Here is a 21,996-nt window from a genome sequence, read left to right on the forward strand (position 1 = left end):
GAGCAGTACCAGAATTATAGAACCGTATTCCATGGTCCCCAACCTCCGGGCCGCGGACCGATACCGATCCGCGAAGCATGCAGGGGTGCAGCGGTGGCCGGGCGGCACCTAATTAATTAGCTTGTTTATTTCCACTTTTTTCTTAAAGATGTGCTGGGTGCGTCCTGGCTACTGCTGCACCCCTGCATGCTTCGCGGATCGGTATCGGTCCGCGGCCCAGAGGTTGGGGACCCCCTGGTATATCTTATCAGCCATGCAAGCAATGTGATGTTGAAAGTCATCTTGAGCAGACAAAAACCACAGGCAGAACAAATAATCGCCGAAGAGCAGGCTGGATTCAGAAGTGGAAGAAGTATGACAGAATAGATATTTAACCTCCGAGTACTTTGCGAGAAATACAATCAACATCAACAGGACATCTTCCATGTATTCATTGACTTCAAGAAGGCATTCGATGGGGTTGGCCATGATGAGAAGACACAACCTGGGCCAGAAGATGACCCAAACCATCAAGCAGCTCTATACCAAAGCTAGCAGTGCGGTACTTGCTCAAGACACAGTTGGAGAGTGGTTTCACACATCAATTGGAATCCAGCAAGGCTGCCTCCTTTCACCCATGCTGTTCAACAGCAAATAATGCAAGATGCCCTGGAAGACACGGTCAGCATCAGTGGACAGATCATAACCAACCTCAGGTTCACCAATGACATTGATAGGCTGGCAGGGAGTGAAGATGAGTTGGCCTGCCTTGAGAACCGTCTGGATGATACATCTACCAGATATGGCATGGAGATCAGCCCAGAGAAAACCAAGCTGATGATAAACAGTGAGGAGCCAATCACAGTCAATGGACAAGAACTAGAAACTGTCAAACAGTTCAAGTATCTTGGTGGATCAAAGCCTGAAGTCCTTGCAAGGACAGCCCAAACAACAGCAATGCTGGCTATACTAAAACCAATCTGGAGAGAAAATAACCTCACTCTCAGATCCAAGTTGGAACTCGTGCACGCACTTGCGCTCTCCACTTTCTTGTATGTATGCGAATCATGGACTTTTGACAGTAGAACTGCAAAAGGAGATCAAGGCAGTAGAAATGAGACACTTCTGAAAGCTCTTTGGCATCTCCTATACAGACCATCTATTGTCCACAGTAAAGGGGAGGAACCTGAGATGGTATGGCCACATAACAAAATGCAGGGGAAAAGAAAAAGGGGCAGACAGCATTGCAGAGTGGACCGGAGAAAACTTTGCCGCAACCCAAGCTCTCGCCCGCAACCGTGAGAGAGGGAGGCCACTGGCGCAGTACTCATCTGTACAGCTCACCTACGACCCAGGCAGGCTGCGGAATCTGCAACCATGACCGTAACACGAGTTCATCTGATTCCGATTTATCACATGTACGTCAAAACGTACAGTGAAATGTACTGTTTGTGTTAACCACCAACACACCCAAGGATGTCTTGGGGGCAACCCACAAGAGTTGCCACACATTCTGGAGCCAATATACCATGCCCACAATTTTCAGCATGACAGCACATCTCGGTCTGATGTGATAGTATAACATATACTCAGTGATTAATTTATTAGGTACACCTCCTTGTTAATGTAAATATCTAATCAGCCAATCATGTGACAGTAACTCAATGCAAAGAAGCACACAGTCATTGCCAAGAGATTCAGTACTTATTCACAACAAACATCAGAATGAGGAAGAAATGTGATCAAAGCCACTTTGTGGAATGATTGTTGGTGGCAGACAGGGCAGTTTGAGAATCTCACGATCTCTGGGATTTTTATGCAGATCACATTGTTGAGCATAGCTCCAATGGCATGTTTAAGTGTGCTGACTACCTTGGCTGAATCGAAGGTGGTGACAAATTAGCATATAGGAGAGAGACTAAATATCTGGCTGAGTGGATCCACAACAACAACAACCTCTCACTGAATGTCAGTAAGACCAAGGAGCAGATTATTGATTTCAGGACGGGGAACCCGGAGGTCCATCAGGGGATCAGAGGTGGAGAAGGTCAGCAACTTTGGTCACGCAGCCTTGGAACATCTGGACAATGCAAATACCCATGTCAAGATACTGTTTATGACTATAGCTCAGCATTTAACACCATCATTTCTACAGTTCTGATCAAAAAGCTATAGAATATAGGCCTCTACCTCCCTCTGCAATTGGATCCTTGTCCTCCTAACCAGAAGACCACAGTTGGAAATAACATCTCCACCTCGCTGATAATCAACCTTGTGCACCACAGGGATGTGTGCTTAGCCCACAGCTCTACTCTCTCCATACCCATGACTGTGTGGCTACCTCCCTCTGCAATTAGATCTTGGGCCTCCTAACCGGAAGACCACAATTAGAAATAACATCTCCACCTCGCTGATAATCAACCCTGTGCACCACAGAGATGTGTGCTTAGCCCACAGCTCTACTCTCTCTGCATCCATGGCTGTGTGGCTAGGCAAATGCCATCTATAAATTTGCTGATGATGCAACCATTGTTGGCCGAAAGAGTGTGCAGGAGCGAGATACGCCAGTTAGTTGAGTGGTGTCGCAGAAACAACCTTGCACTCAATGTCAGCAAGACCAAACAGCTGATTGTGGAAAGGGTAAGAAGAGAGAACACTGTGACAAGAATACACATAGATTAAGATGTAGCTAGCCTGGGCTGGCACCAGTGGAATCAGCAATTGGTCTGCCACCTGTCTTCAGGAGAGAGAGAGATAAGGAAAACCATGGAGCAGCATTTGGAGATGTGTAATGAAGGGACGGGAGAGAGAGCTGTCAAGAGCGGCTCCCCCTTTGAACCCTGAACTGTTTGAAGTGATGGACAGGCGATACCCCAGCAGGGGGATAAAAAGGGACAGGTTCGCTAAGGCAGGACACACACGACACCCAAGGTAACAAGATCCTGGAAGCAGTGCATCTCTCACAAGTCGGTGGGAAGTACCGGGCCATAGTCGCACAGGGTGGAAAGGCACGATCGGCGGGAACCTGGTGTGTGTCTACCCTTGCCTGGGTGCTGGGTTCACCGCAGAGAAACGATCGTATCTGGAAACGGAGGGGTCACGGTCGGTGACCTCAGATGACATCACAAAGGACTCGCCCGAAAGCTGATTGCGAAGGTCTGTGTGTGGAAGCCTTGAATATTCATTCGTTTTGCTCTCTCTCTCCTTCCCCCACACTGTCCATCTCCCACGGCAGTGATTACTGCGAACTGAACTGAACTAAATTGAACTGAACTTTGCGTCACTTTGAAACTGGTCATTTACCCCTAGACAACGATAGAGCTTGATTGATCCTGTTATCTGAATTCTGTGTAGATGTATGTTTATCATTGGTGAACTGTTGCATTCATTATCCTTTTGATTAGAGTACTGTGTTGCTTGTTTCTTTAATAAGACTTTCTTAGTTCTAGTAATCCAGACTCCAACTGAGAGATCCATTTCTGCTGGTTTGGCAACCCAGTTACGAGGTACGTAACAACACAAACCAATCCTCAGAGGAATTAGAAGTGGAGAGAGTGAGCAAATTCAAGTTCCTGGCAGTCAATATCTTCGAGGAGCTAACCTGGATGCAACATATTGATGCAGCCATAAAGGAGGCAAGACAGTGGGTATATTTTGGGGTGTATGGGGTGTCAGGGAGGGGTAGCACCTCTGGTGGGGGAACATGTTGCGTCCTTTTCAGGGCAGTTAGTCCACCTTTGGTCCCCACCTGGCACTCAGCTCTCACCTGTGGCTCCCCGTAGCTGTTTGCATGCGACAGCGGCCACACCCTGGGCAACGGCTTCGACAAGCCGGCTAAACCAGGTGAGGGTAGCCGACGGGTCTCAAACCCTCGGTGAGATAGGGAGTTGTCTATCCCAGCATGTGAAGACAGACTCCGGCGGATTGAGCGGACGAGACCAATGGAAGGTCCAACGGTCAAGAAGGTGGTCTCTGCAAGCGTCGTGGAACGTGTAGAGCAGGACAAGACACAGAAGACGTCCTGGTCATCCACTGCGCCTAGTCCCATCTCCAGCCGTCTAGACTCTGTCTTGCCACTGGATCCAGATGGGATTTGGGAGGAGAGAGTGAGGCTGACGCTGCGCAACTCTCCCTCACTTAAATCCAAATCACGCGCTAGTCTCGACACCATCAATAATGGTGTCGAGGTCCTCATCGACGTCAACGATGGAAGAACAACAATATTTCATTAGGAGTTTGAGGAGATTTGGTTTGTCAACTAAAACACTCTGTACCATCAGGAAACAGGTACAGAAGCCTGAAGGCTCACACTCAGCAATTCAGGAACAGCTTCTTCCCCTCTGCCATCTGATTTTCTAAATGGACACTGAACCCATGAACACTACCTCACTACTTTTTTTATTTCTGTTATTTTGCACTAATTATTTTAACTTTACTAATATATATACTCAGTTTTTTTCTTCTCTATATTTATTAATCATGTATTTCATTGTAGAGCTGCTATAAAATTAACAAATATCACAACATGCGCCAGTGATATTAAATCTGATTCTGACCATGGCAGCACCTCTACTTCCTTAGAAGTTTGTGAAGGTTTGGTATGACATCCAAAACTTTACAAACTTCTATAGATATGTGGTGGAGAGTATATTGATTGGCCAAATCACAGCCTGGTATGGAAACACTAATGCCCTTGAAAGGAAAATCCTACAAAAAGTAGTGGATATGGCCCAGTCCATCACAGGTAAAGCCCTCCCCACCATTGAGCACATCCCCACAAAGTGCTATCGTAGAAAAGCAGCATCCACCATTGAGGACTTCGATAATATATTTACTTTGTACATCTACATTGTAGAGTTTACTGAGAATGGTGTGAAAAAGAAGTAAAAAACATCCAGTGAGTGGCAGTTCTGTGGACAAAAATGTTAATGAGAGAAGTCAGATGAGAATGGCCAGATTGGTTCAAGCTGACAGGAAGGCAACAGCAACCGCAATGGTGGCAAAAGAGCATCTCCAAACACACAACACATCGAACCTGGCTCCGGCTCCAGCCTGGACTTCAATAGTCAACACCTCTGGGCTGGGACTTTACTCACTGCTGCTGGCCCCCAGGCTCTCCTTCACCCACCACTACTCTCCAACCCCGTGACTCTCAGGCTCCACTCTCACCTCTTGGAGCTTCCATCTTTCTCCTATGTCACCTTTCCTGAAAACCTCCTCTCTGCTTGGGCAACACCAACTCTCTTCCCCCCTCTGATCCCAGCTCTAATTCTTGCCATGTCTTCACCATTCCCTCCAACCTTCCACTCTGCGACAACCCCAACCTTACCATCAAACCTGCAAAGGGGGTGCTGAGGCACACTGATCTCCATCTCACTGAGGCCAGGTGGCAACTCTCAGACATCTCCTCCTACCTATCTCTTGAGGAGGACCCCACTCAGGACCATCAGAAAACTGCCCCCAACACCATCACTGACCTCATCAACTCTGGTAAACACCCATCCACTGCCACCAAGCTCATAGTTCCCTTACCCCGCACTGCTCACTTCTGCCTCCTCCCCAAGATCCAAAAACCTGACTATCTGGGTAAGCCTATTGTTGCTGCCTGCTCCTGCCCCACAGAACTCATGTTCTCATACCTCGACTCCATCCTATCCCCCTTGGTTCAATCCCTTCCCATCCGTGACCTTTCTCGCGCTCTCAATCTCCTCAGTAACATTCAGTTCCCTAGTCCTAACCATCTCATTTTCACCATGGATGTTCAGTCCCTATACACTTCTAAGCTCTCTACTTCTTTCTCAATATCAGAACTGACCACTTCTCTTCTACCACCACTCTCTCTGTCTGGCAGAACTGGTCCCCACCCTCAACAATTTTTCCTTCAGCTCCTCCCACTTTCTCCAGATTCAAAGGGTAGCAACGTACACCCATACGGACCGCAGTTATGCCTGCCACTTTGTTGGCTATGTAGAACAGTCCATGGTCCAAGTCTTTCCCAGTAATGTTCTCCAACTCTGCCTCCGCTACACTGACGACTGCGTTAATGTTACATCGTATACCCATGCTAATCTCTTCAATTTCATCAGCGTTGCCTCTAACTTCCACCCTGCTTATAAATTCACTTAGTCCATTTCTGACACTTCCCCCCTCTCTTTCACCACCTCTGGAGTCAAACTGTCAACCAGCTTCTTTTATAAACCTACCGATTGCCACGGTTAGCTTGACTACACCTTTTCCTAACTTAATCTCCTACAAAAATACTACTCCCTTTTCTCAGTTCCTTTGCCTCCACCACATATGCTCCCAGGACATTGCTTTCTTTTCCGGGACATCAGGGAGTGGTTGAGGTAGGTTCGATGTTGTCCTTTAAAGTTAAATTGGACAGCTATATGGACAGGAAAGGAGGGTTACGGGCTTAGTGCAGGTCGGTGGGACTAGATGAGAGTAAGAGTTCGGCACGGACTAGAAAGGCCAAGATGGCCTGTTTCCGTGCTGTAATTGTTATATGGTTATATATGGATGTCTCCCTTCTTTTAAAAAATGGGGTTTCCCTCCCACTACTATTGGCACTGCATCTACTCCATTTCCTGAACATCTGCCCTCATGTCATCTTCCTACCACCTTAACAGGGATAGAGTTCCTCCTGTTCTTGCCTACCACTCCATCAGCCTCTGCATCCAATACATCATCCTGCACAACTTCCGCCATCTCCAAAGGGATCCTACCTCTCAACATATTTTTACCTCCCTCCTTTCTGCTTTCCACAGCACTCCCTCCCTCTGCAATTCCCTTGGCCATTTGTCCCTCCCCATTAATCTCCCCCCTTGGCACTCATCCCTGCAAGCAGCCCAAGTTCTACACCTGCCAATTCACCTCCTCCATCTTCATTCAGGGGCCCCAAACGGTCCTTCCAAGTGAGGCAATACTCATCTGTGAATCTGCTGGGGTCATCTATTGTGTTTGGGTGCTCCCAACACAGCTTCCTCTACATTGGTGAGGCCCGGCATAAATTGGGAGACTGCTTCATCTAGCACCTCCACTCCATCCGAGAAAAGCGGAACTTCCCGGTGGCCAAGCATCTTAATTCCAATTCCCATTCCGAGATACTGGTCCATGGCCTCCTCGTGTGCCAAGATGGAGCCACCCTCAGGGTGGAGGAGCAACACCTTCTATTGCAACGTGATAACATTAGTATCAATTTCTCCTTCTAGTAAAAAAAAACATGCCTTCCCCCTCTCCTCTTCCCCATTCTCACCTCTTACCTCTTCTCACCTGCCCATCACCTCTCCCTAGGTCTCCTCCTCCTTCCCTTTCTCCTATGGTCGACTCTCCTCTCCTATCAGAGTCCTTCCTCCCTAGTCCTTTATCTTTCCTGCCCACCTGGCAGCACCTTTCACATTTTGCTAACATCTGCCCCCTCCCCCACCTATTTATTCTGGTGTCTATCCCCTTCTTTTCCAGTTCTGAAGAAGGGTCTCGGCCTGAAACATCGATTGTTTATTCATTTCCATAGATGCTGCCTGACCTGCTGAGTTCCTCCAGCATTTGTGCGTGTTGCTTAGAACCTGGAATTGGGTGGCCTACAGCAGCAGCATATCACACCAGGTCCCACTCCTGTACCTAACGAAGTGGCCAGTGAGTGTATTGTTACTGTAGACATATGACAACAAACTCAATTTTGACTTCTGTTTTCCGCTACTTAGAGAAAGTTTTCTGTCTTATTCCTGAAGCAGATACAAAATAGTTGCTTAATTTATCTCCCACTTTGTGAACGGCTGACAACAATATTCATAATACAGGGCAAATCAGGTGCCATGACTTCATCCTGTATGTGTTGGCACCTATTAATCATTTGCAAACAGCCGGTTTCTTTGACATAAAGTCGATAAGCTAATCTATTGTATTTACCAGGAAGCACTTGCCTGTGTTTCATTAGTGGGTACACAATGGAAAAGTGGTCATGATGACATGGGCAGCGTGCCACCTCACTAATCATTTGCCAGTGCCCCTTGACTCAGGCAAAGGAACAGACCGATTAGCTGCAAAAACAGAGGATAAAAGGTACCGCACACACGAGGAAATCTGCAGACACTGGAAATTCAAGCAACACACATCAAAGTTGCTGGTGAACGCAGCAGGCCAGGCAGCATCTCTAGGAAGAGGTACATTCGACGTTTCAGGCCGAGACCCTTCATCAGGACTAACTGAAGGAAGAGTGAGTAAGAGATTTGAAAGTGGGAGGGGGAAGGGGGAGATCCAAAATGATAGGAGAAGACAGGAGGGGGAGGGATGGAGCCAAGAGCTGGACAGGTGATTGGCAAAAGGGATATGAGAGGATCATGGGACAGGAGGCCCAGGGAGAAGGAGAAGGGGAGGAAAAACCCAGAGGATGGACAAGGGGTATAGTCAGAGGGACAGAGGGAGAAAAGGGAGAGAGAGAGAGAAAGGATGTGTGTATATAAATAAATAACGGATGGGGAGAAGTCAATGTTCAAGCCATCAGGTTGGAGGCTACCCAGACGGAATATAACTTCCACTAATGCCCCAGCTCCCCCTCATACCCCATCTGTTATTTATTTATATACACACATTCTTTCTCTCTCTCTCCTTTTTCTCCCTCTGTCCCTCTCACTATACCCCTTGCCCATCCTCTGGGATTTTCCCCCCTCCCCCTTTTCCTTCTCCCTGGGCCTCCTGTCCCATGATCCTCTCATATCCCTTTTGCCAATCACCTGTCCAGCTCTTGGCTCCATCCCTCCCCCTCCTGTCTTCTCCTATCATTCTGGATCTCCCCCTCCCCCTCCCACTTTCAAATCCCTTACTCACTCTTCCTTCAGTTAGTCCTGACGAAGGGTCTCGGCCCAAAACGCCGACTGTACCTCTTCCTAGAGATGCTGCCTGGCCTGCTGCGTTCACCAGCAACTTTGATGTGTGTTGCATAAAAGGTACCGCAGTCACTCACCTAGGCTGTTTTGAGAACACCTCCTATATCCACAGCTCTCCTACCAAGGCAGCAGACACAGCTCCACTAAAGAAAAACTTTTCTCACCATCTTGAACCACCTACGTCCCTCAAAATTCTGCAAACCTCAGTCAGTCTCCGCCCCACCCCAGCTTCCTCCTCTACAAGGAAGACAAACCCAGCCTCTCCCGCTGGGTGAAATGCTTCATCCCAGATAACATCCTAGTACCTTTATCCAGACCATCACATCCTTCTTAAAGTGTAGTGACCAGAAGATGCATTCTAACTGTGGTCTAATATTCTATGAGGTTCTACCATTGCCTCCCCATCTTTATATCCTATGGCTTTGAATGCCTGCAAGAAAAATAACCTCAGGGTAGTATTTGGTGACATATCATCATCATGTGTCGTGTCATATTGACGTGGGCGATTGTGGTCTCCATGACCATGATTGTTCTTGGCAATTTTTTCTACAGCAATGGTTTGCCATTGTCTTCTGGACAGTGTCTTTGCAACACAGGTATTATGAACACTCCTCAGAGATTGTCTGCCTGGTGTCAGTGGTCACATAGCCAGGACTTGTGATATGCACCAGCTGCTCATACAACCATCCACCAGCTGCTTCCATGGCTTGACATGACCCTGATCGGGGTGAGGGGGCTAAGTAAGGTGCTACACTTTGTCGAAGGGTGACCTGCAGGCTAGTGGAGGGAAGGAGCACCTTGCATCCCTGTGGTAGAGTGATATCTCCACCCAGTGACATACATATTTTGATAATAAATTTACTTTGAACCTTGCTACAGGCGGCAAGTACCCCAAATGTCTTAATTGCTTTGTTATCTAAAAGTGCTGCTGTCTTCAGGAACTCTGTTCCTCAGTGCTTCCTGAATTACGGTCATTCACTGGGTATGTTTTAGCCTTCTCTGTTCTCCCACAAATGTATCACCACCTGCCACTGCTCTGCCCCTCGTACCAACTCATAAATTTAACTCTGTAGCCGAAGACTGCCTTCCTCTACAATACCACCACCACCAGTTCTGTCATCTACAAACTTCCGAATTGCATTTCCCACATCCATATTACCCCCATTAATCTTTACAATACCCTGGCTTAGAGAATTCCATAGATTCACCAAGAAGAAATTCCCTGTACACTTCAATTACTTCTCTTTAAAGATAAAACAAGATCTCGAAGTAGCCACCCATTTTAATTCCACTTCCCATTCCCATATGTCAGTCCATGGCCTCCTCTACTGCCAAAATGAGGCCACACTCAGACTGGAGGCGCAATACCTTATATTCTGCCCAGGTAGCCTTCAACCTGATGGCATGAACATCGATTTCTTGAACTTCCAGTAATGACCCCCCGCCTTCTCTACTCCCCATCCCCTTTTCCCTCTCCTATCTTATCTCATTGCCTGCCCATCACCACCCTCTGGTTCTCCTTTCCCATTTTCTTTCTTCCATGGCCTTCCATCCTCTCCTATTAGATTCCCCCCTTCTCCAGCCCTGTATCTCTTTCACCATTCAGCATCCCAGCTTTTTACTTCCCCCCTCCCAGATTCATCTATCACCTTGTTCCTTCCTCCCCTCCCCCACCTTACTCTTGACTCCTCACCATTTTTCTCCAGTCCAAGATGTCAACTGTCCTCTTTTCCATACATATTGCCCAGCCTGCTGAGTTCCTCCAGTACTTTGTGTGTGTTGCTTATAAAGATTAGCTACATATATTGAAACCAATGATGAAATGCATCATTTTGCATCAACGACCAACACAGTCCAAGAATTGGACAGCCAACATAGCATGCCCGGAACTCACTATGCCTAACCATAGGTCCTTGGAATGTAGGACGAAACCAGAGCACCCAGAGGTCATGGGAAGAATGTACAAACTCCTTACAGACAGTGGTGGAATATAAACACAAACGGTGATTGTGCTAACCGCTACGGTAACGTGCTGCTCTGGTAATCATGTCTCCAAATTCAAGACTATCTTCAAATAGAAAATAAAAAATAAAGGCATCCATTAGTCTTGTGAGACCATGGATCTGCGCCTGGAAAGTCTCAGGGCACAGGCCTGGGCAAGGTTGTATGGAAGACCGGCAGTTGCCCATGCTGCAAGTCTCCCCTGTCCACGACACCAATGTTGTCCAAGGGCAGGGCATTAGGACCCATACAGCTTGGCACCAGTGTCATCACACAGCAATGTGTGATTAAGTGCCTCGCTCAAGGACATAACATGTTGCCTCGACTGGGGCTTGAACTCACGACCTTCAGGTCGCTAGTCCAATGCCTTAACCACTTGGCCACGTGTCCACTTCAAATAGAAACATCTAAACAACCACCTTGTTATACCCTTAGGGTCTTCTCAGATCATCCTTCATTCTTTCAAACTCCAAAGAGCACAGGTCTACATTTCATTTTAAGTAAATCATGATGGGACACTTCAATCTCAGGGTTTAGCAAAGTGAATCTGGAACTGTATCAGATTAGTTGCGAGAAGATGCTAAGTGCACGTGCAGCCAATTGATTGCGTGGAGAAGCAACTGGGCCTCCCTCGCACTGATGGCTCTCCCGTTCCACGTAGGATTTCGAGTGCACATGTTCCTGTCTCGGTGGGCCTGGTTCATAGCTCCCACAGTGTAAATTGCCCAGCGTGTACAGTGGCTAGCAGAACTCGGTAAAAATGTTTAATCCTACTGCTCCGTTATCTTGCTCTGCGCGTATGTAACAAACCTCTTCCAGAGTACCTCCTGTGCTGATATATCCTTTCTTAAATAAGGGAATTAGCTTACAAACAAGAACTAAAACTGTGCACTGTACTCCAAGAGGAGCCTCAACAAACATCCTGGACAATTCCAAGCAACACCCCCAAGATGCTGGAGGAACTCAGCAGGCCAAGTAGCATCTACTGAAAAAATGTGCTGTCGACGTATCAGGCCGAGACCCTTCAGCAGGACTGGAGGAAAAGAAAGATGAGAGTAGATTTAAGATATGGGGGTTGGGGAGAGAGAAACACAAGGCAATAGGCAATGTTCCCTCTAATTTTTAGTAGTCAGTGTGCACAAAAATCTTATGTTGTGCAAATTTTTTCCCTGTGACAAAAGTACGTGCACACTGAATGCACACATGGGACAGTTTATGTAGGTTTACAAAATATTTGACATAAAACTGCACAGAATAACAACAAAATAACATACATATTTAAGTCACACACACAAAAAATGCTGGTGAACACAGCAAGCCAGGCAGCATCTATAGGAAGAGCTACAGTCGACATTTCGGGCCAAGAGCCTTCAACAGGACTAACTGAAAGAAGAGATAGTAAGAGATTTTAAAGTGGGAGGGTGAGGGGGAGATCTGAAATGATAGGAGAAGACAGGAGGGGGAGGGATGGAGCTAAGAGCTGGACAGGTGATTGGCAAAAGGGATATGAGGGGATCATGGGACAGGAGGCCCGGGGAGAAAGAAAGGGGTGGGAAGCCCAGAAGATGGGCAAGGAGTTATAGTGAGAGGGACAGAGACAGAGGAAGAAAAAAAGAGGAAAAAAAAAGGAAAGAAAAAAATCATAATAATAATAAGTAAATAAGGGATAGGGTACGAAGGGGAGGAGGGGCATTAACGGAAGTTAGAGAAGTCAATGTTCATGCCATCAGGTTGGAGACATTTAATTTTTATCATATTTAAGTCACTCAGTTATTTTCTCTCTCTCCTGTTTTTGGCATTTACCCATTCTTTGTAAACTCTATCTCAACTAATAGAACTTCCATCCCATTGATAGCTTTTGATTCTCATTAACATATCCAAATGACATTCACCTGAACGGTTTCTCAGCTTGTTTTTGAGTTGATTCATTAGGCTAAAACCTCACTCACAGTCCGCACTAGATGCAAGAAAGGTTCCCCCAATGTCCATCAGCTGTGCAAGGTCGCAAAACCGTTCATTTTGAAGTACAAATGCCACCATTTGAGCAAAGTTTGAAATCAGTTTGGATTTAATTTTTTTCTTGCACGGGAAATTTGAAATCATTAAATTGCCTAACTATTACAATATTTTCAGCTCGAAAATTATGATATTTTAGACATAAGGCTTGTTCATCGCCAAATGTGAAGTCACAATCTGCAATTGCGGAGAAATCAAAAGTTGACCATTCTTGCACCTCAACTTTGATCTCCTCTGGGTTTGATCGTTTTCGCTCTCACTCATCTGCACTCAACCGCAACATGCGTAGCACTCCTGTAACGGGTAATGACGGGTTCTGTTGCCTGAGCTTTTGTACACCATCCAAATGCGATTTACTTGCCAAATGACGCTTCAAAAAGTCAAGTTTCCAAATATCATCCCACTTCTTTCCACTAACAAGTTCTCCAGCAACTTTCTCATCACGACAATACAAACAGATAACTCCAGTTTCCGAATCATACATAAATATTTCTCGTAGCTGAACATTCATGACCTCATGAGCTTTCAGTATAACAGTTTCTACTATTTTGTTAAGCCATTCAACTTTAAACAAATTTTCAGCTCTTTTGCGCTTCACGCCCTTCACTTCTTTTAAATTCGACATAGTGAATCAATATTTTTTCCAATAAAAGTTTAGTAAGCCATCTACAGGATTTGAAACAGATCTTTGTAAACTTTACGATACGAACCCTGTCCGCCAAGCATGGCTGCTGCCGTAATGCAGCTGTACAATCCGGAACAGGATAGGTGAGGTGACGTAAATTAGTGACGTACATTGTGGTATTTGAAAAACTGACTAACTAGTTAACAGAAACAGTTAGCTAAAAGATTATTTTCAATAAGTATAATTATTAACTACTACATTATTTTAGGTAACTAACCTTTTGTGCGCACATTAATTTCCTTTGTGCACTGGTTGGAAAATGTGTGCATGTGCACACACGCACAGCTTAGAGGGAAATATGGCGATAGGTGAAACCTTGGGGGGGGGAGGAAACGGAGTAAACAGCTGGGAAGTTGATTGGTGAAATAGATACAGGGTTAGAGACGGGGAAGTCTGAGAGCTGGGGATAGAAGGCTATGGAAGAAAGAAAAGGGGGCAGGTGTGCCAGAGGGAGGCAATGGGCAGGCACAGAGATGAGGTGAGAGAAGGAAAAGGGGAAGAGGACAGGTGAAGGAGGGAATGGTGGGGGATATTACCAGAAGTTCGAGAAATCGATGTTCATGTGATGAGGGTGGAGGCTACCCAGAAGGAATATAAGGTGTTGTTACTCCAACCTAAGTGTGGCCTCATCTCAACAGTGGACAAGGCCATGGACTGACATATTGCAATGCCCTGTGTTGCTCAGTGTGAGCAGTAGGCAAGACAGCTTTTTACTCTTATCTGGGTGCACTTTACAACAATAAATCAATACCATTGACTAACCTTTACCCACTCACTTAAGCTATCTATATCTATAAGAGTCCAAATGTCCTCATCACTGTTTAACTTTTCACCGATCATCAGCAAACTTGGATAATTTATACTCTGCCTCTTCCTCCGGGTATTAATATACAGTGTAAATAATTGAAAGCCAAGAAATAGTTTTTGAGACACTCCACTGGTTACATCTTCTCATTCTGGAAAAATAAAATTTAAAACGAAATCACAGAACAAGTGTATCAGGTACGGCACAGGAGAGTAGCAGTTAGCGCATTTGCTAACAATCATCGTGTGCGATTCAATTCTACCACTGTCTGTAAGATTTGTACATTCTCCCCTTGACCACATGGGTTTCTTCCGCGTGCTCCTGTTTTCTCCCACAATCCAAAAATGTATGGGTTATGGTTAGCAAGTTGTCGGCATGTTATATTGGTGCTGGAAGTGTGGTGACATTTGTGGACAGTCCGGAGCACAATCCTGACCGATTTTAATTAACAAATAGCAAAATGCGCATTTATGTCTCGATTTTTCCATGTAAATATGTCTAACAAAGGTCATCTCTAGTCTCTCTTTATAAGTCACCAGGAAGGGACTGCAGCGCGATGCCCATCGCAATCCAGATTAAGTTAACACCAAGGAGCAGATGGTAAGCGGGCTTTTATAAACACCAGCAGATCTTAAAAGGGGAACGCCATAAATAAACACATGACTACAAAACTTTAAAAATCTAGTTTCAATTTTTCAATTTCTTCAAAAGCCTGAAAGCACAAAGACAGCTTCTACCCTGCTGTTATAAGACTACTAAAGAGTTCCCAAATATTAGAAGGTGGACTCTTGCCCTCACAATCTATCTCCTGATGATCTTTTACCTTATTGCTTACTTACACTGCACTTTCACAGCTAACTGTTACACTTTAATCTGCGTTCTGTGATTGTTTTACCTTGTTCTACGTCAATGCCCTGTGCAATGACCTGACCTGTATGAACAAAAAGCAAGACAAGCTTTTCACTGTATCCTGGACACGTAACAATAATAATAAGCCAGCACGAATCCTTGCAGTTTCATTTGTCTCTGGCCTGCTTCCCATGCACTAACATCTGAGGCTATGCTACTGGAAGGTTGACATCAGGTTACGAAATAAAACAAAACTTTTACAATAATAGATGATGAAAAAGTCATTCACAGATATTATAAGGATTAACCTGGCTTTATGCTCCAACACTAAGAATTAATGGGGGACAACAAAATGGCAGACAAACTGAATAAGTATTTTGCATCAGTGTTCACTGTGGAAAACACAAGCAGTATGGTGTAAGTTCCAGGTGTCGGGGGCATGAAGTGTGTGAAGTTACCATAACTAGGCAGAAGATTCTTGGGAACCTGAAAGGTCTGAAGGTAGGCAGGTTACCTGGACCAGATGGGGTACACTCCAGAGTTCTGAAAGTGGTGGCTGAAGAGATCGCGGAGACATTGGTTATGATCTTTCAAGAATGACAAGACTTGGCAATGGTTCCAGAAGACTGGAAAGTTGCTAATGTCACTCCAATCTTCAAGAAGGGAGAGAGGCAGAAGAAAATAAACTATAGGCCAGTTAGTGGTTGGGAAGATATTGGAGTTGATTATTAAGGATGAGGACTCAAGAGTACTTGGAGGCACATGATAAAATAGGCCACAGACAGCATGGTTCCCTCAAGGGAAAATCTTGCCTGACGAATCTGCCAGAATTCTTTGAAAAAATAATAAGCAGGATATTCAAAGGAGGATTGGCCGATATTGTGCATTTGGATTTTCAGAAGGCCTTTGACAAGGTGCCACACATGAGGCTGCTTAAGAAGCTATGAGCCCATCGTATTACAGGAAAGATTCTAGCATGGATTAACCAGTGGCCGATTGGCAGGAAGGAAAGAGTAGGAATAAATGGAGCCTTTTCTGGCTGGCTGCCAGTGGCCAGTAGTGTTCCACAGGGGTCTCTCTTGGGACTAATTCTTTTTGCCTTCTATGTCAATGATTTGGATGATGGAATTGACGCAAAGTTTGTTGCAAAGTTTGCAGACGATATAAAAATAGATGGAGGGGCAGGTAGCTTTGAGGAAGTAGAGAGGCTACAGAAGGACTCGACAGATGGGGAGGATGGGAAAAGAAATAGCAGGTGGAATACAGTGCTGGGAAGTGTATGGTCATGCACTTTGATAGAAGAAATGAAAGGGTTGACTATTTTCTAAATGGAGAGAAAATACCAAAAACTGAGGTGCAAAGGAGCTTGGGGATCTTTGTGCAGGATTCTCCAAAGGTTAATTTGCAGGTTGAGTCTGTGGTGAGAAAGGCAAATGCAATGTTAGCATTCATTTCAAGAGGGCTAGAATATAAAAGCAAGGATGTAATGTTGAGACTTTATAGAGCACTGGGAGGCCTCACTTGGATTACTGTGAGCAGTTTTCGGCCTGTATTCTGAAGAAGAGGGGTGACCTCATTGAAACATATTGAATGGTGAACAGCCTTGATAGAGTGGAGGTGGAGAGGATGTTTCCTATGGTGGGAGAGTCTGAGGCCAGAGGACACAGCTTCAGAATAGAGGGGTGTTCTTTTGGATCAGAGATGAGGAGGAATTTCTTTAGCCAAAGAGTGGTGAATCTGTGAAATTCTTTGGCACAGGCAGCTGTGCAGGCCAAGTCTTTATGTATATTTAAGGCAGAGATTGATAGATTCTTGATTGGTCAGGGCATGAAGGGATATGGGGAGATCGCAGGAAATTGGGGCTGAGAGGAAAATTGGATCAGCCATGATGAAATGGCAGGGCAGACGCAAAGGGCCAAATGGCCTAACTCTGCTCCTATGTCTTATGGTCTTAAAACTTTCCATGCAAACCTGCAGAATAGTACTGCCTGCAAATCTCTGGTAATTTTTCATACCCAGGTCCTTGGTGTGCAGAACACACCAGATTTGCCAAACCCGGATAAGGCAGTGAACATGGTATGCACTGAGGAGTACGGTAGAACAAAGGGATCTGGGAATACAGATCAATAATTCCTTGGAAGTGGTGTCACAGGTACACAGGCTGGTATGAGTGCAATTGGCACATTGGCCTTCATAAATCATTGTTACGTTCAAGTCGTGCAAGATGTTGGTGAAATCTAATTTGGAGTATTGTGTGCAGTTCTGGTCACCTAAATACAGGAAAGCTGCAAATAAGATTGAAATAGTACATGAATTATAGGAAAAGATTGAGTAGGTTATTGTCCGGTGTGTAGGAGAACGAGGGGAGATTTGAAAGAGGTATACAAAATTAGGAAGGGTATAAATATGGTAAGTATGCTTTCTCTACTGAGGTTGGGTGAAACTAAAACTAAAGGTCAAAGGTTAGGGTAAAAGGAGAAATATTTAATGAGAACTTCTTCGCTCAGAGAGTAGTACAAGTGAGAAACGACTTGCCAGCAGAAATAGTGGATGTGGATTCGATGGCAACATTTAAGGCAAGTTGGGATAAGAACATGGATGGGAGGGGTTTGTTGGGCCATGGTCTAAGGGCAAGTTGCTAGGACTAGGCAGAATGACAGTTTTTCAGAGTAGATGGGCTGAAGGGCCTGTTTCTGTGCTTGCAGTGCTCTACCACAATTGGATGCTGTTTCTATTAGTATCACAACACTCCATACACACGCAAGATATTACACAGTATAAAGATAAATTTTCCAATCATCAAGCAACTGTCAAAGTCAAAGTGAATCTATTCTCGAAGTATGTATGTCTTACCTTGAAATTCATTTCCTTGAAAAACATTTACAGGTAAAAAAATAAGGAACACCATTTACAAAAACTTAACATAAACTGTCAAGGACTGACAAAAAAATGTTTAAAAGAAAGCAAACTGTGCAAATAATATAGTAATACTGAGAACAGGGACGGTCCCAATCCCGGCTGCGAAGGGAAGAGGGTTGGGCATGAGGTTTGCAACCCCATCCCGTTACAAACCCAGAGCTACGGAAAAACCAACAGGAGCTCTAGAGACTTTATTGCTGGGAGAGGGAGGATCCTTGATGGGCTACACCAGGGACCAGCTTGAAAGATTGGCCCAGGACAGAGGGCTGACAAGTTGCTGTTGGTAGCCTATGGTGTAGTAGGGAGGATGGGTTTACGCTAAAACTGGGAACATGAGTTGTAAATAGTCTTTGAAAGTGAGTCCGTAGGTCATAGAAGCAGGTCAGAGCAGTGGTGAATAAAGTTATCCACATCATTTCAGAAGCCTAATGGTTGTAGGATAATAACTGTTCCTGAACCTGGTGATGTGGAACCCAAGGCTTCTATACCTCCAGCCAATGGCAGTAGTCAGTAGAGGGCAAGGCCCAAATGGTGAGGGTCTTTGCTGCTTTCTTGCCACTGGGTTCCATGTAAATGTATTCAATGGTGTAGTGAGCTTTGCCTGCGATGGACTGGGCTGTATCCACCACATTCTGTAGATTTTTCTGTTCCTGAGCGTTTGTGTTTCCTTACCAGGCGGTGATTCAACCACTTAGGATACTTTCTACTGTGCATCAATAGAAGTTTTTCTATACTTTTGTGACACGCCAAATCAATGCAAGCTTCTAAGAAAGTAAACTGGCAGGGATCAGAGCCCCAGTGAGTGGAAAAGGAATGCAACAATTACTACTGGTGAGTCAGATGCCAAACTATAGGATTTATATACTGTGCAATAGCAGATTATCAGGAGATTGCTGCACAAAATGAAAATTATAGAATTGCTTTTTTTCTTAAAGAAAGGTCTCAATCCCAACTTCTAATTTGGTAAAAGGATAAATTGATTTCCGATAAGATGGTGGATCCAACCAATGGTGTAATTGTTTGTACTTTATACTTTGTCCACATTCACAAGATGCTGCTAGTTATCAATAACATCAAGTACTGCACATCTACCCCACTAGTAGGTAGCTTGGTAGCTGTGGAGATGTTCTTATTGCGCACCGTATTGCGATCTGCTTCATCCAAGGCAGAAGGCCTCAGAGGCGGTGTGCAGTCCAACGGACACTACAAGTGATTGTCTTGGCCATTTTTGTTGCGACTGCAAGGCCCTGTTGGACGTTGGTAATGTAGAATACAGCAAGTCTGACTCACTGGTCCAATGGAAAGACCGACGGTGGGGGAGCTGCGTGGCCTTGGTTGTGGTGCAGACCAGGCCCTCATGCCTCAGAGTTGTCTGTTGCAGCCAGCAAGGAAGTAGACACCGGAGCTGGCTGTGTGCTGCTGGATTCCACACCACGTTGGGGGCTGGCCCCTCCCATCAGTGCTGCCCTCCAGTGTTCGCTCAGTGGAAGACAGGCTGGATTGCAAGATGAGGAACTGCTGCAGGCTTGTTCTTGCAGAATCATGGCTCCAGGACAATATCAATACACCAACAATCAATCCACAGGCCAGACTTGGCCCATATTTTTTGGAACTGTATATTTTTCTGCTATCATAATTATATGTGCTATATGTACTGTGTGGACTGTTGATACTGTGCTTTGCACCTTGGCCCCAGAGGAAAGTGATCTTTTGTCTGTACTCTTGTGGATGGCGTGTATGAGGGTGTTCTGGTGAAGGTGCTCATCATGTCCACTCTGGGGCAGCTCACTCACCTTTGGTCCCCACCAGACACTCAGCTCTCACCTGTGGCTCCAAGTAGCTGTTTGTCTGTGACAGCAGCCACACCCTGGTACATAACTTCGACCAGCAGGCTAAATCAGGTGAGGATAGCTGGCGGCCTCAGGCCCCAGTGAGCTAGGGACATGCCTGTCCCAGCACGCAAAGTCAGCTACGGTGGACTGGGTGGATGAGCTCTACAGAGAGATCCAAATGGCCAGGAAGACGGTACTACAATGCTTTGTGGAAAGCGAAGGGGTTGACAAAGCACAGAAGACTTCATGGTCATCTACTGCAACCAAGGACAACCCCAGTTTGTGATGCTTATTTGTATCTCTGGACCCGGACTTCTGCGGTCAAGAGAATGGAACTGCCCCAGTTCAATGGCTCTTCTACATTAAAAACTCTCCTGCACAGGTTTCCTGTCATCTTTGGATATAACGGACACACCACCACTCAAGTGATGGTTAAATGACAATTAACTTTGAACTCGTACCTAATTGATTGTTGTCACATATACCACAGCAGAGTGAAAACTTATCTTGACTGCCATCAAAACAGGTCATTTCACTAAAAGAGTGTGTCCAGGTTGGAAAGGACAATAAGAAAATGCAGAATAGAGTGTTACATTTCCAGATAAAGTTCACTGCAGATAGTCAGGTGCAATTCCATAACAAAGTAGATTGTGAAGTCAAGAATCCATTTTGTCAGATTAGGAAACCATGCTATAGACTTATAACAATGCTACCAAGTTTAACAGAAGTTACAGAAGTTGAGAGTTAACTTTCTCTTTCTTCTGCGACTTGTAGACGCTACAGGAAACCATTTCATTGACAAAATTGTTCCAGTCGTCGAGTGACCTTTTAATTTGTCCCAATTGATACTGTAGGGCCGCCTTCGCGATGGGGAGGGGCTTGTAGGTGTTCGGGCTGTCTTTCAATCAGACGACTTTGCAATTTACAACAAGGTCACGAAAAAATGATTGGGGGCTGGCGGTGTGTGCCAACAAACCGGTGCAGCAAACAGAAGAATCGAAACGATGCTTTTGCAAACTGATATATGCAATAATGCATAACCTACCACACCAACACGCGGGGACTAGGTTTTCGATGTAATACACAAACACTCAGGGTTGAATATGCTCCGTTCAGAATGCAAATACTTCAAATTAAAGTGGATTCAAATACATCTGTAGGGTAATTCCCCAGTGCCTTTTAAACCTTTGCAAAGCTTCCTAAACATAATAGAATTTTTGTGCAAAATTGAAGGTTTAAGATTTAAAATTAATTAGTTCTCGACGCGGAATGGAAGCTGCAAATGTACCTTAACAAACAAAGAGACTTGATACTCCGATTCTTCTGAAGGGTTTCGGGATAACTTGACCGCAGTGCCTTCCTGAAGAGCCTGGTCTTCTCCGTCTGCCGTTCGCAGGCTAACCTTTCCCTCCCGCAAGGCTTGGCTGTGTTCCCTCTCTCCCCCGTTCCCCGCCATTCGCCCAAACGGCGCAGAGTATGAACACTGCTCCCCGGACCACAGCAGGGGAAGAGGGGCTTAGCAGCCGTGAAAGACACTCACGCATGCGTCCCAAATCCTCTCCTGTGGGTTTAATACCTGGGAAGGGGATTAAGGTAAGTAGCAAGAGAAGAATTATATATTAAAAAAAATAGGCGTGCAAGACTAAGCAGTGGGAATTAGAACACTGAGCTGTCAACGTCATGAACATTTAATTGGGCCCCCAATCTGAGGTGTTTTCCCACCAGATGCGCCGTTAGTTTATTCCTCTCCATAGATGCTGCCTGACCCGCTGAGTTCCTCCTGCATTGTCTCCCAGAAAATGCGATTGGGTTCCTAAGATCATCGATTTCCGGCGTGTCTGACGCTTGGACGTTTGGAAGGTGTGTTTGAGGCAAATAGTCGGCAGATCGGGCAGCATCTGCGAAGAGGGAAAAGGTGAGTTAACCTGCATCAGGAATGGCCGGTTTTGACCTAAGCAAGAAAGGTAGGTTATCTGAAATTGTTGAATTTGGTTCAGTGTGCAGTTCTGCAGTTTTAAGCCAATA

At 45.4% G+C, this 21,996-nt stretch overlaps 1 protein-coding gene across 4 annotated transcripts in view; it reads right to left on the reverse strand.

Moving 5' to 3' along the window:
* The window catches only part of LOC134347830 (chloride intracellular channel protein 4), an 81,155-nt gene extending 59,381 nt beyond the window's left edge, over positions 1–21,774 (reverse strand). The window contains exon 1 of one of the 4 annotated variants that reach the window (XM_063050293.1): positions 13,592–13,693. In XM_063050293.1, coding sequence (XP_062906363.1) covers positions 13,592–13,678 — 87 coding nt within the window. In that variant the 5' untranslated portion in view covers positions 13,679–13,693. Of the gene's footprint in view, positions 1–13,591; positions 13,694–13,783; positions 14,249–21,259 lie in introns of those variants that run through there. The other 3 variants (XM_063050294.1, XM_063050295.1, XM_063050292.1) reach the window with 3 other exon arrangements.
* Positions 21,775–21,996: the final 222 nt, after the last annotated feature.

Source organism: Mobula hypostoma, chromosome 6 (assembly GCF_963921235.1).
Source record: "Mobula hypostoma chromosome 6, sMobHyp1.1, whole genome shotgun sequence".
NCBI lineage: Eukaryota > Metazoa > Chordata > Chondrichthyes > Myliobatiformes > Myliobatidae > Mobula > Mobula hypostoma.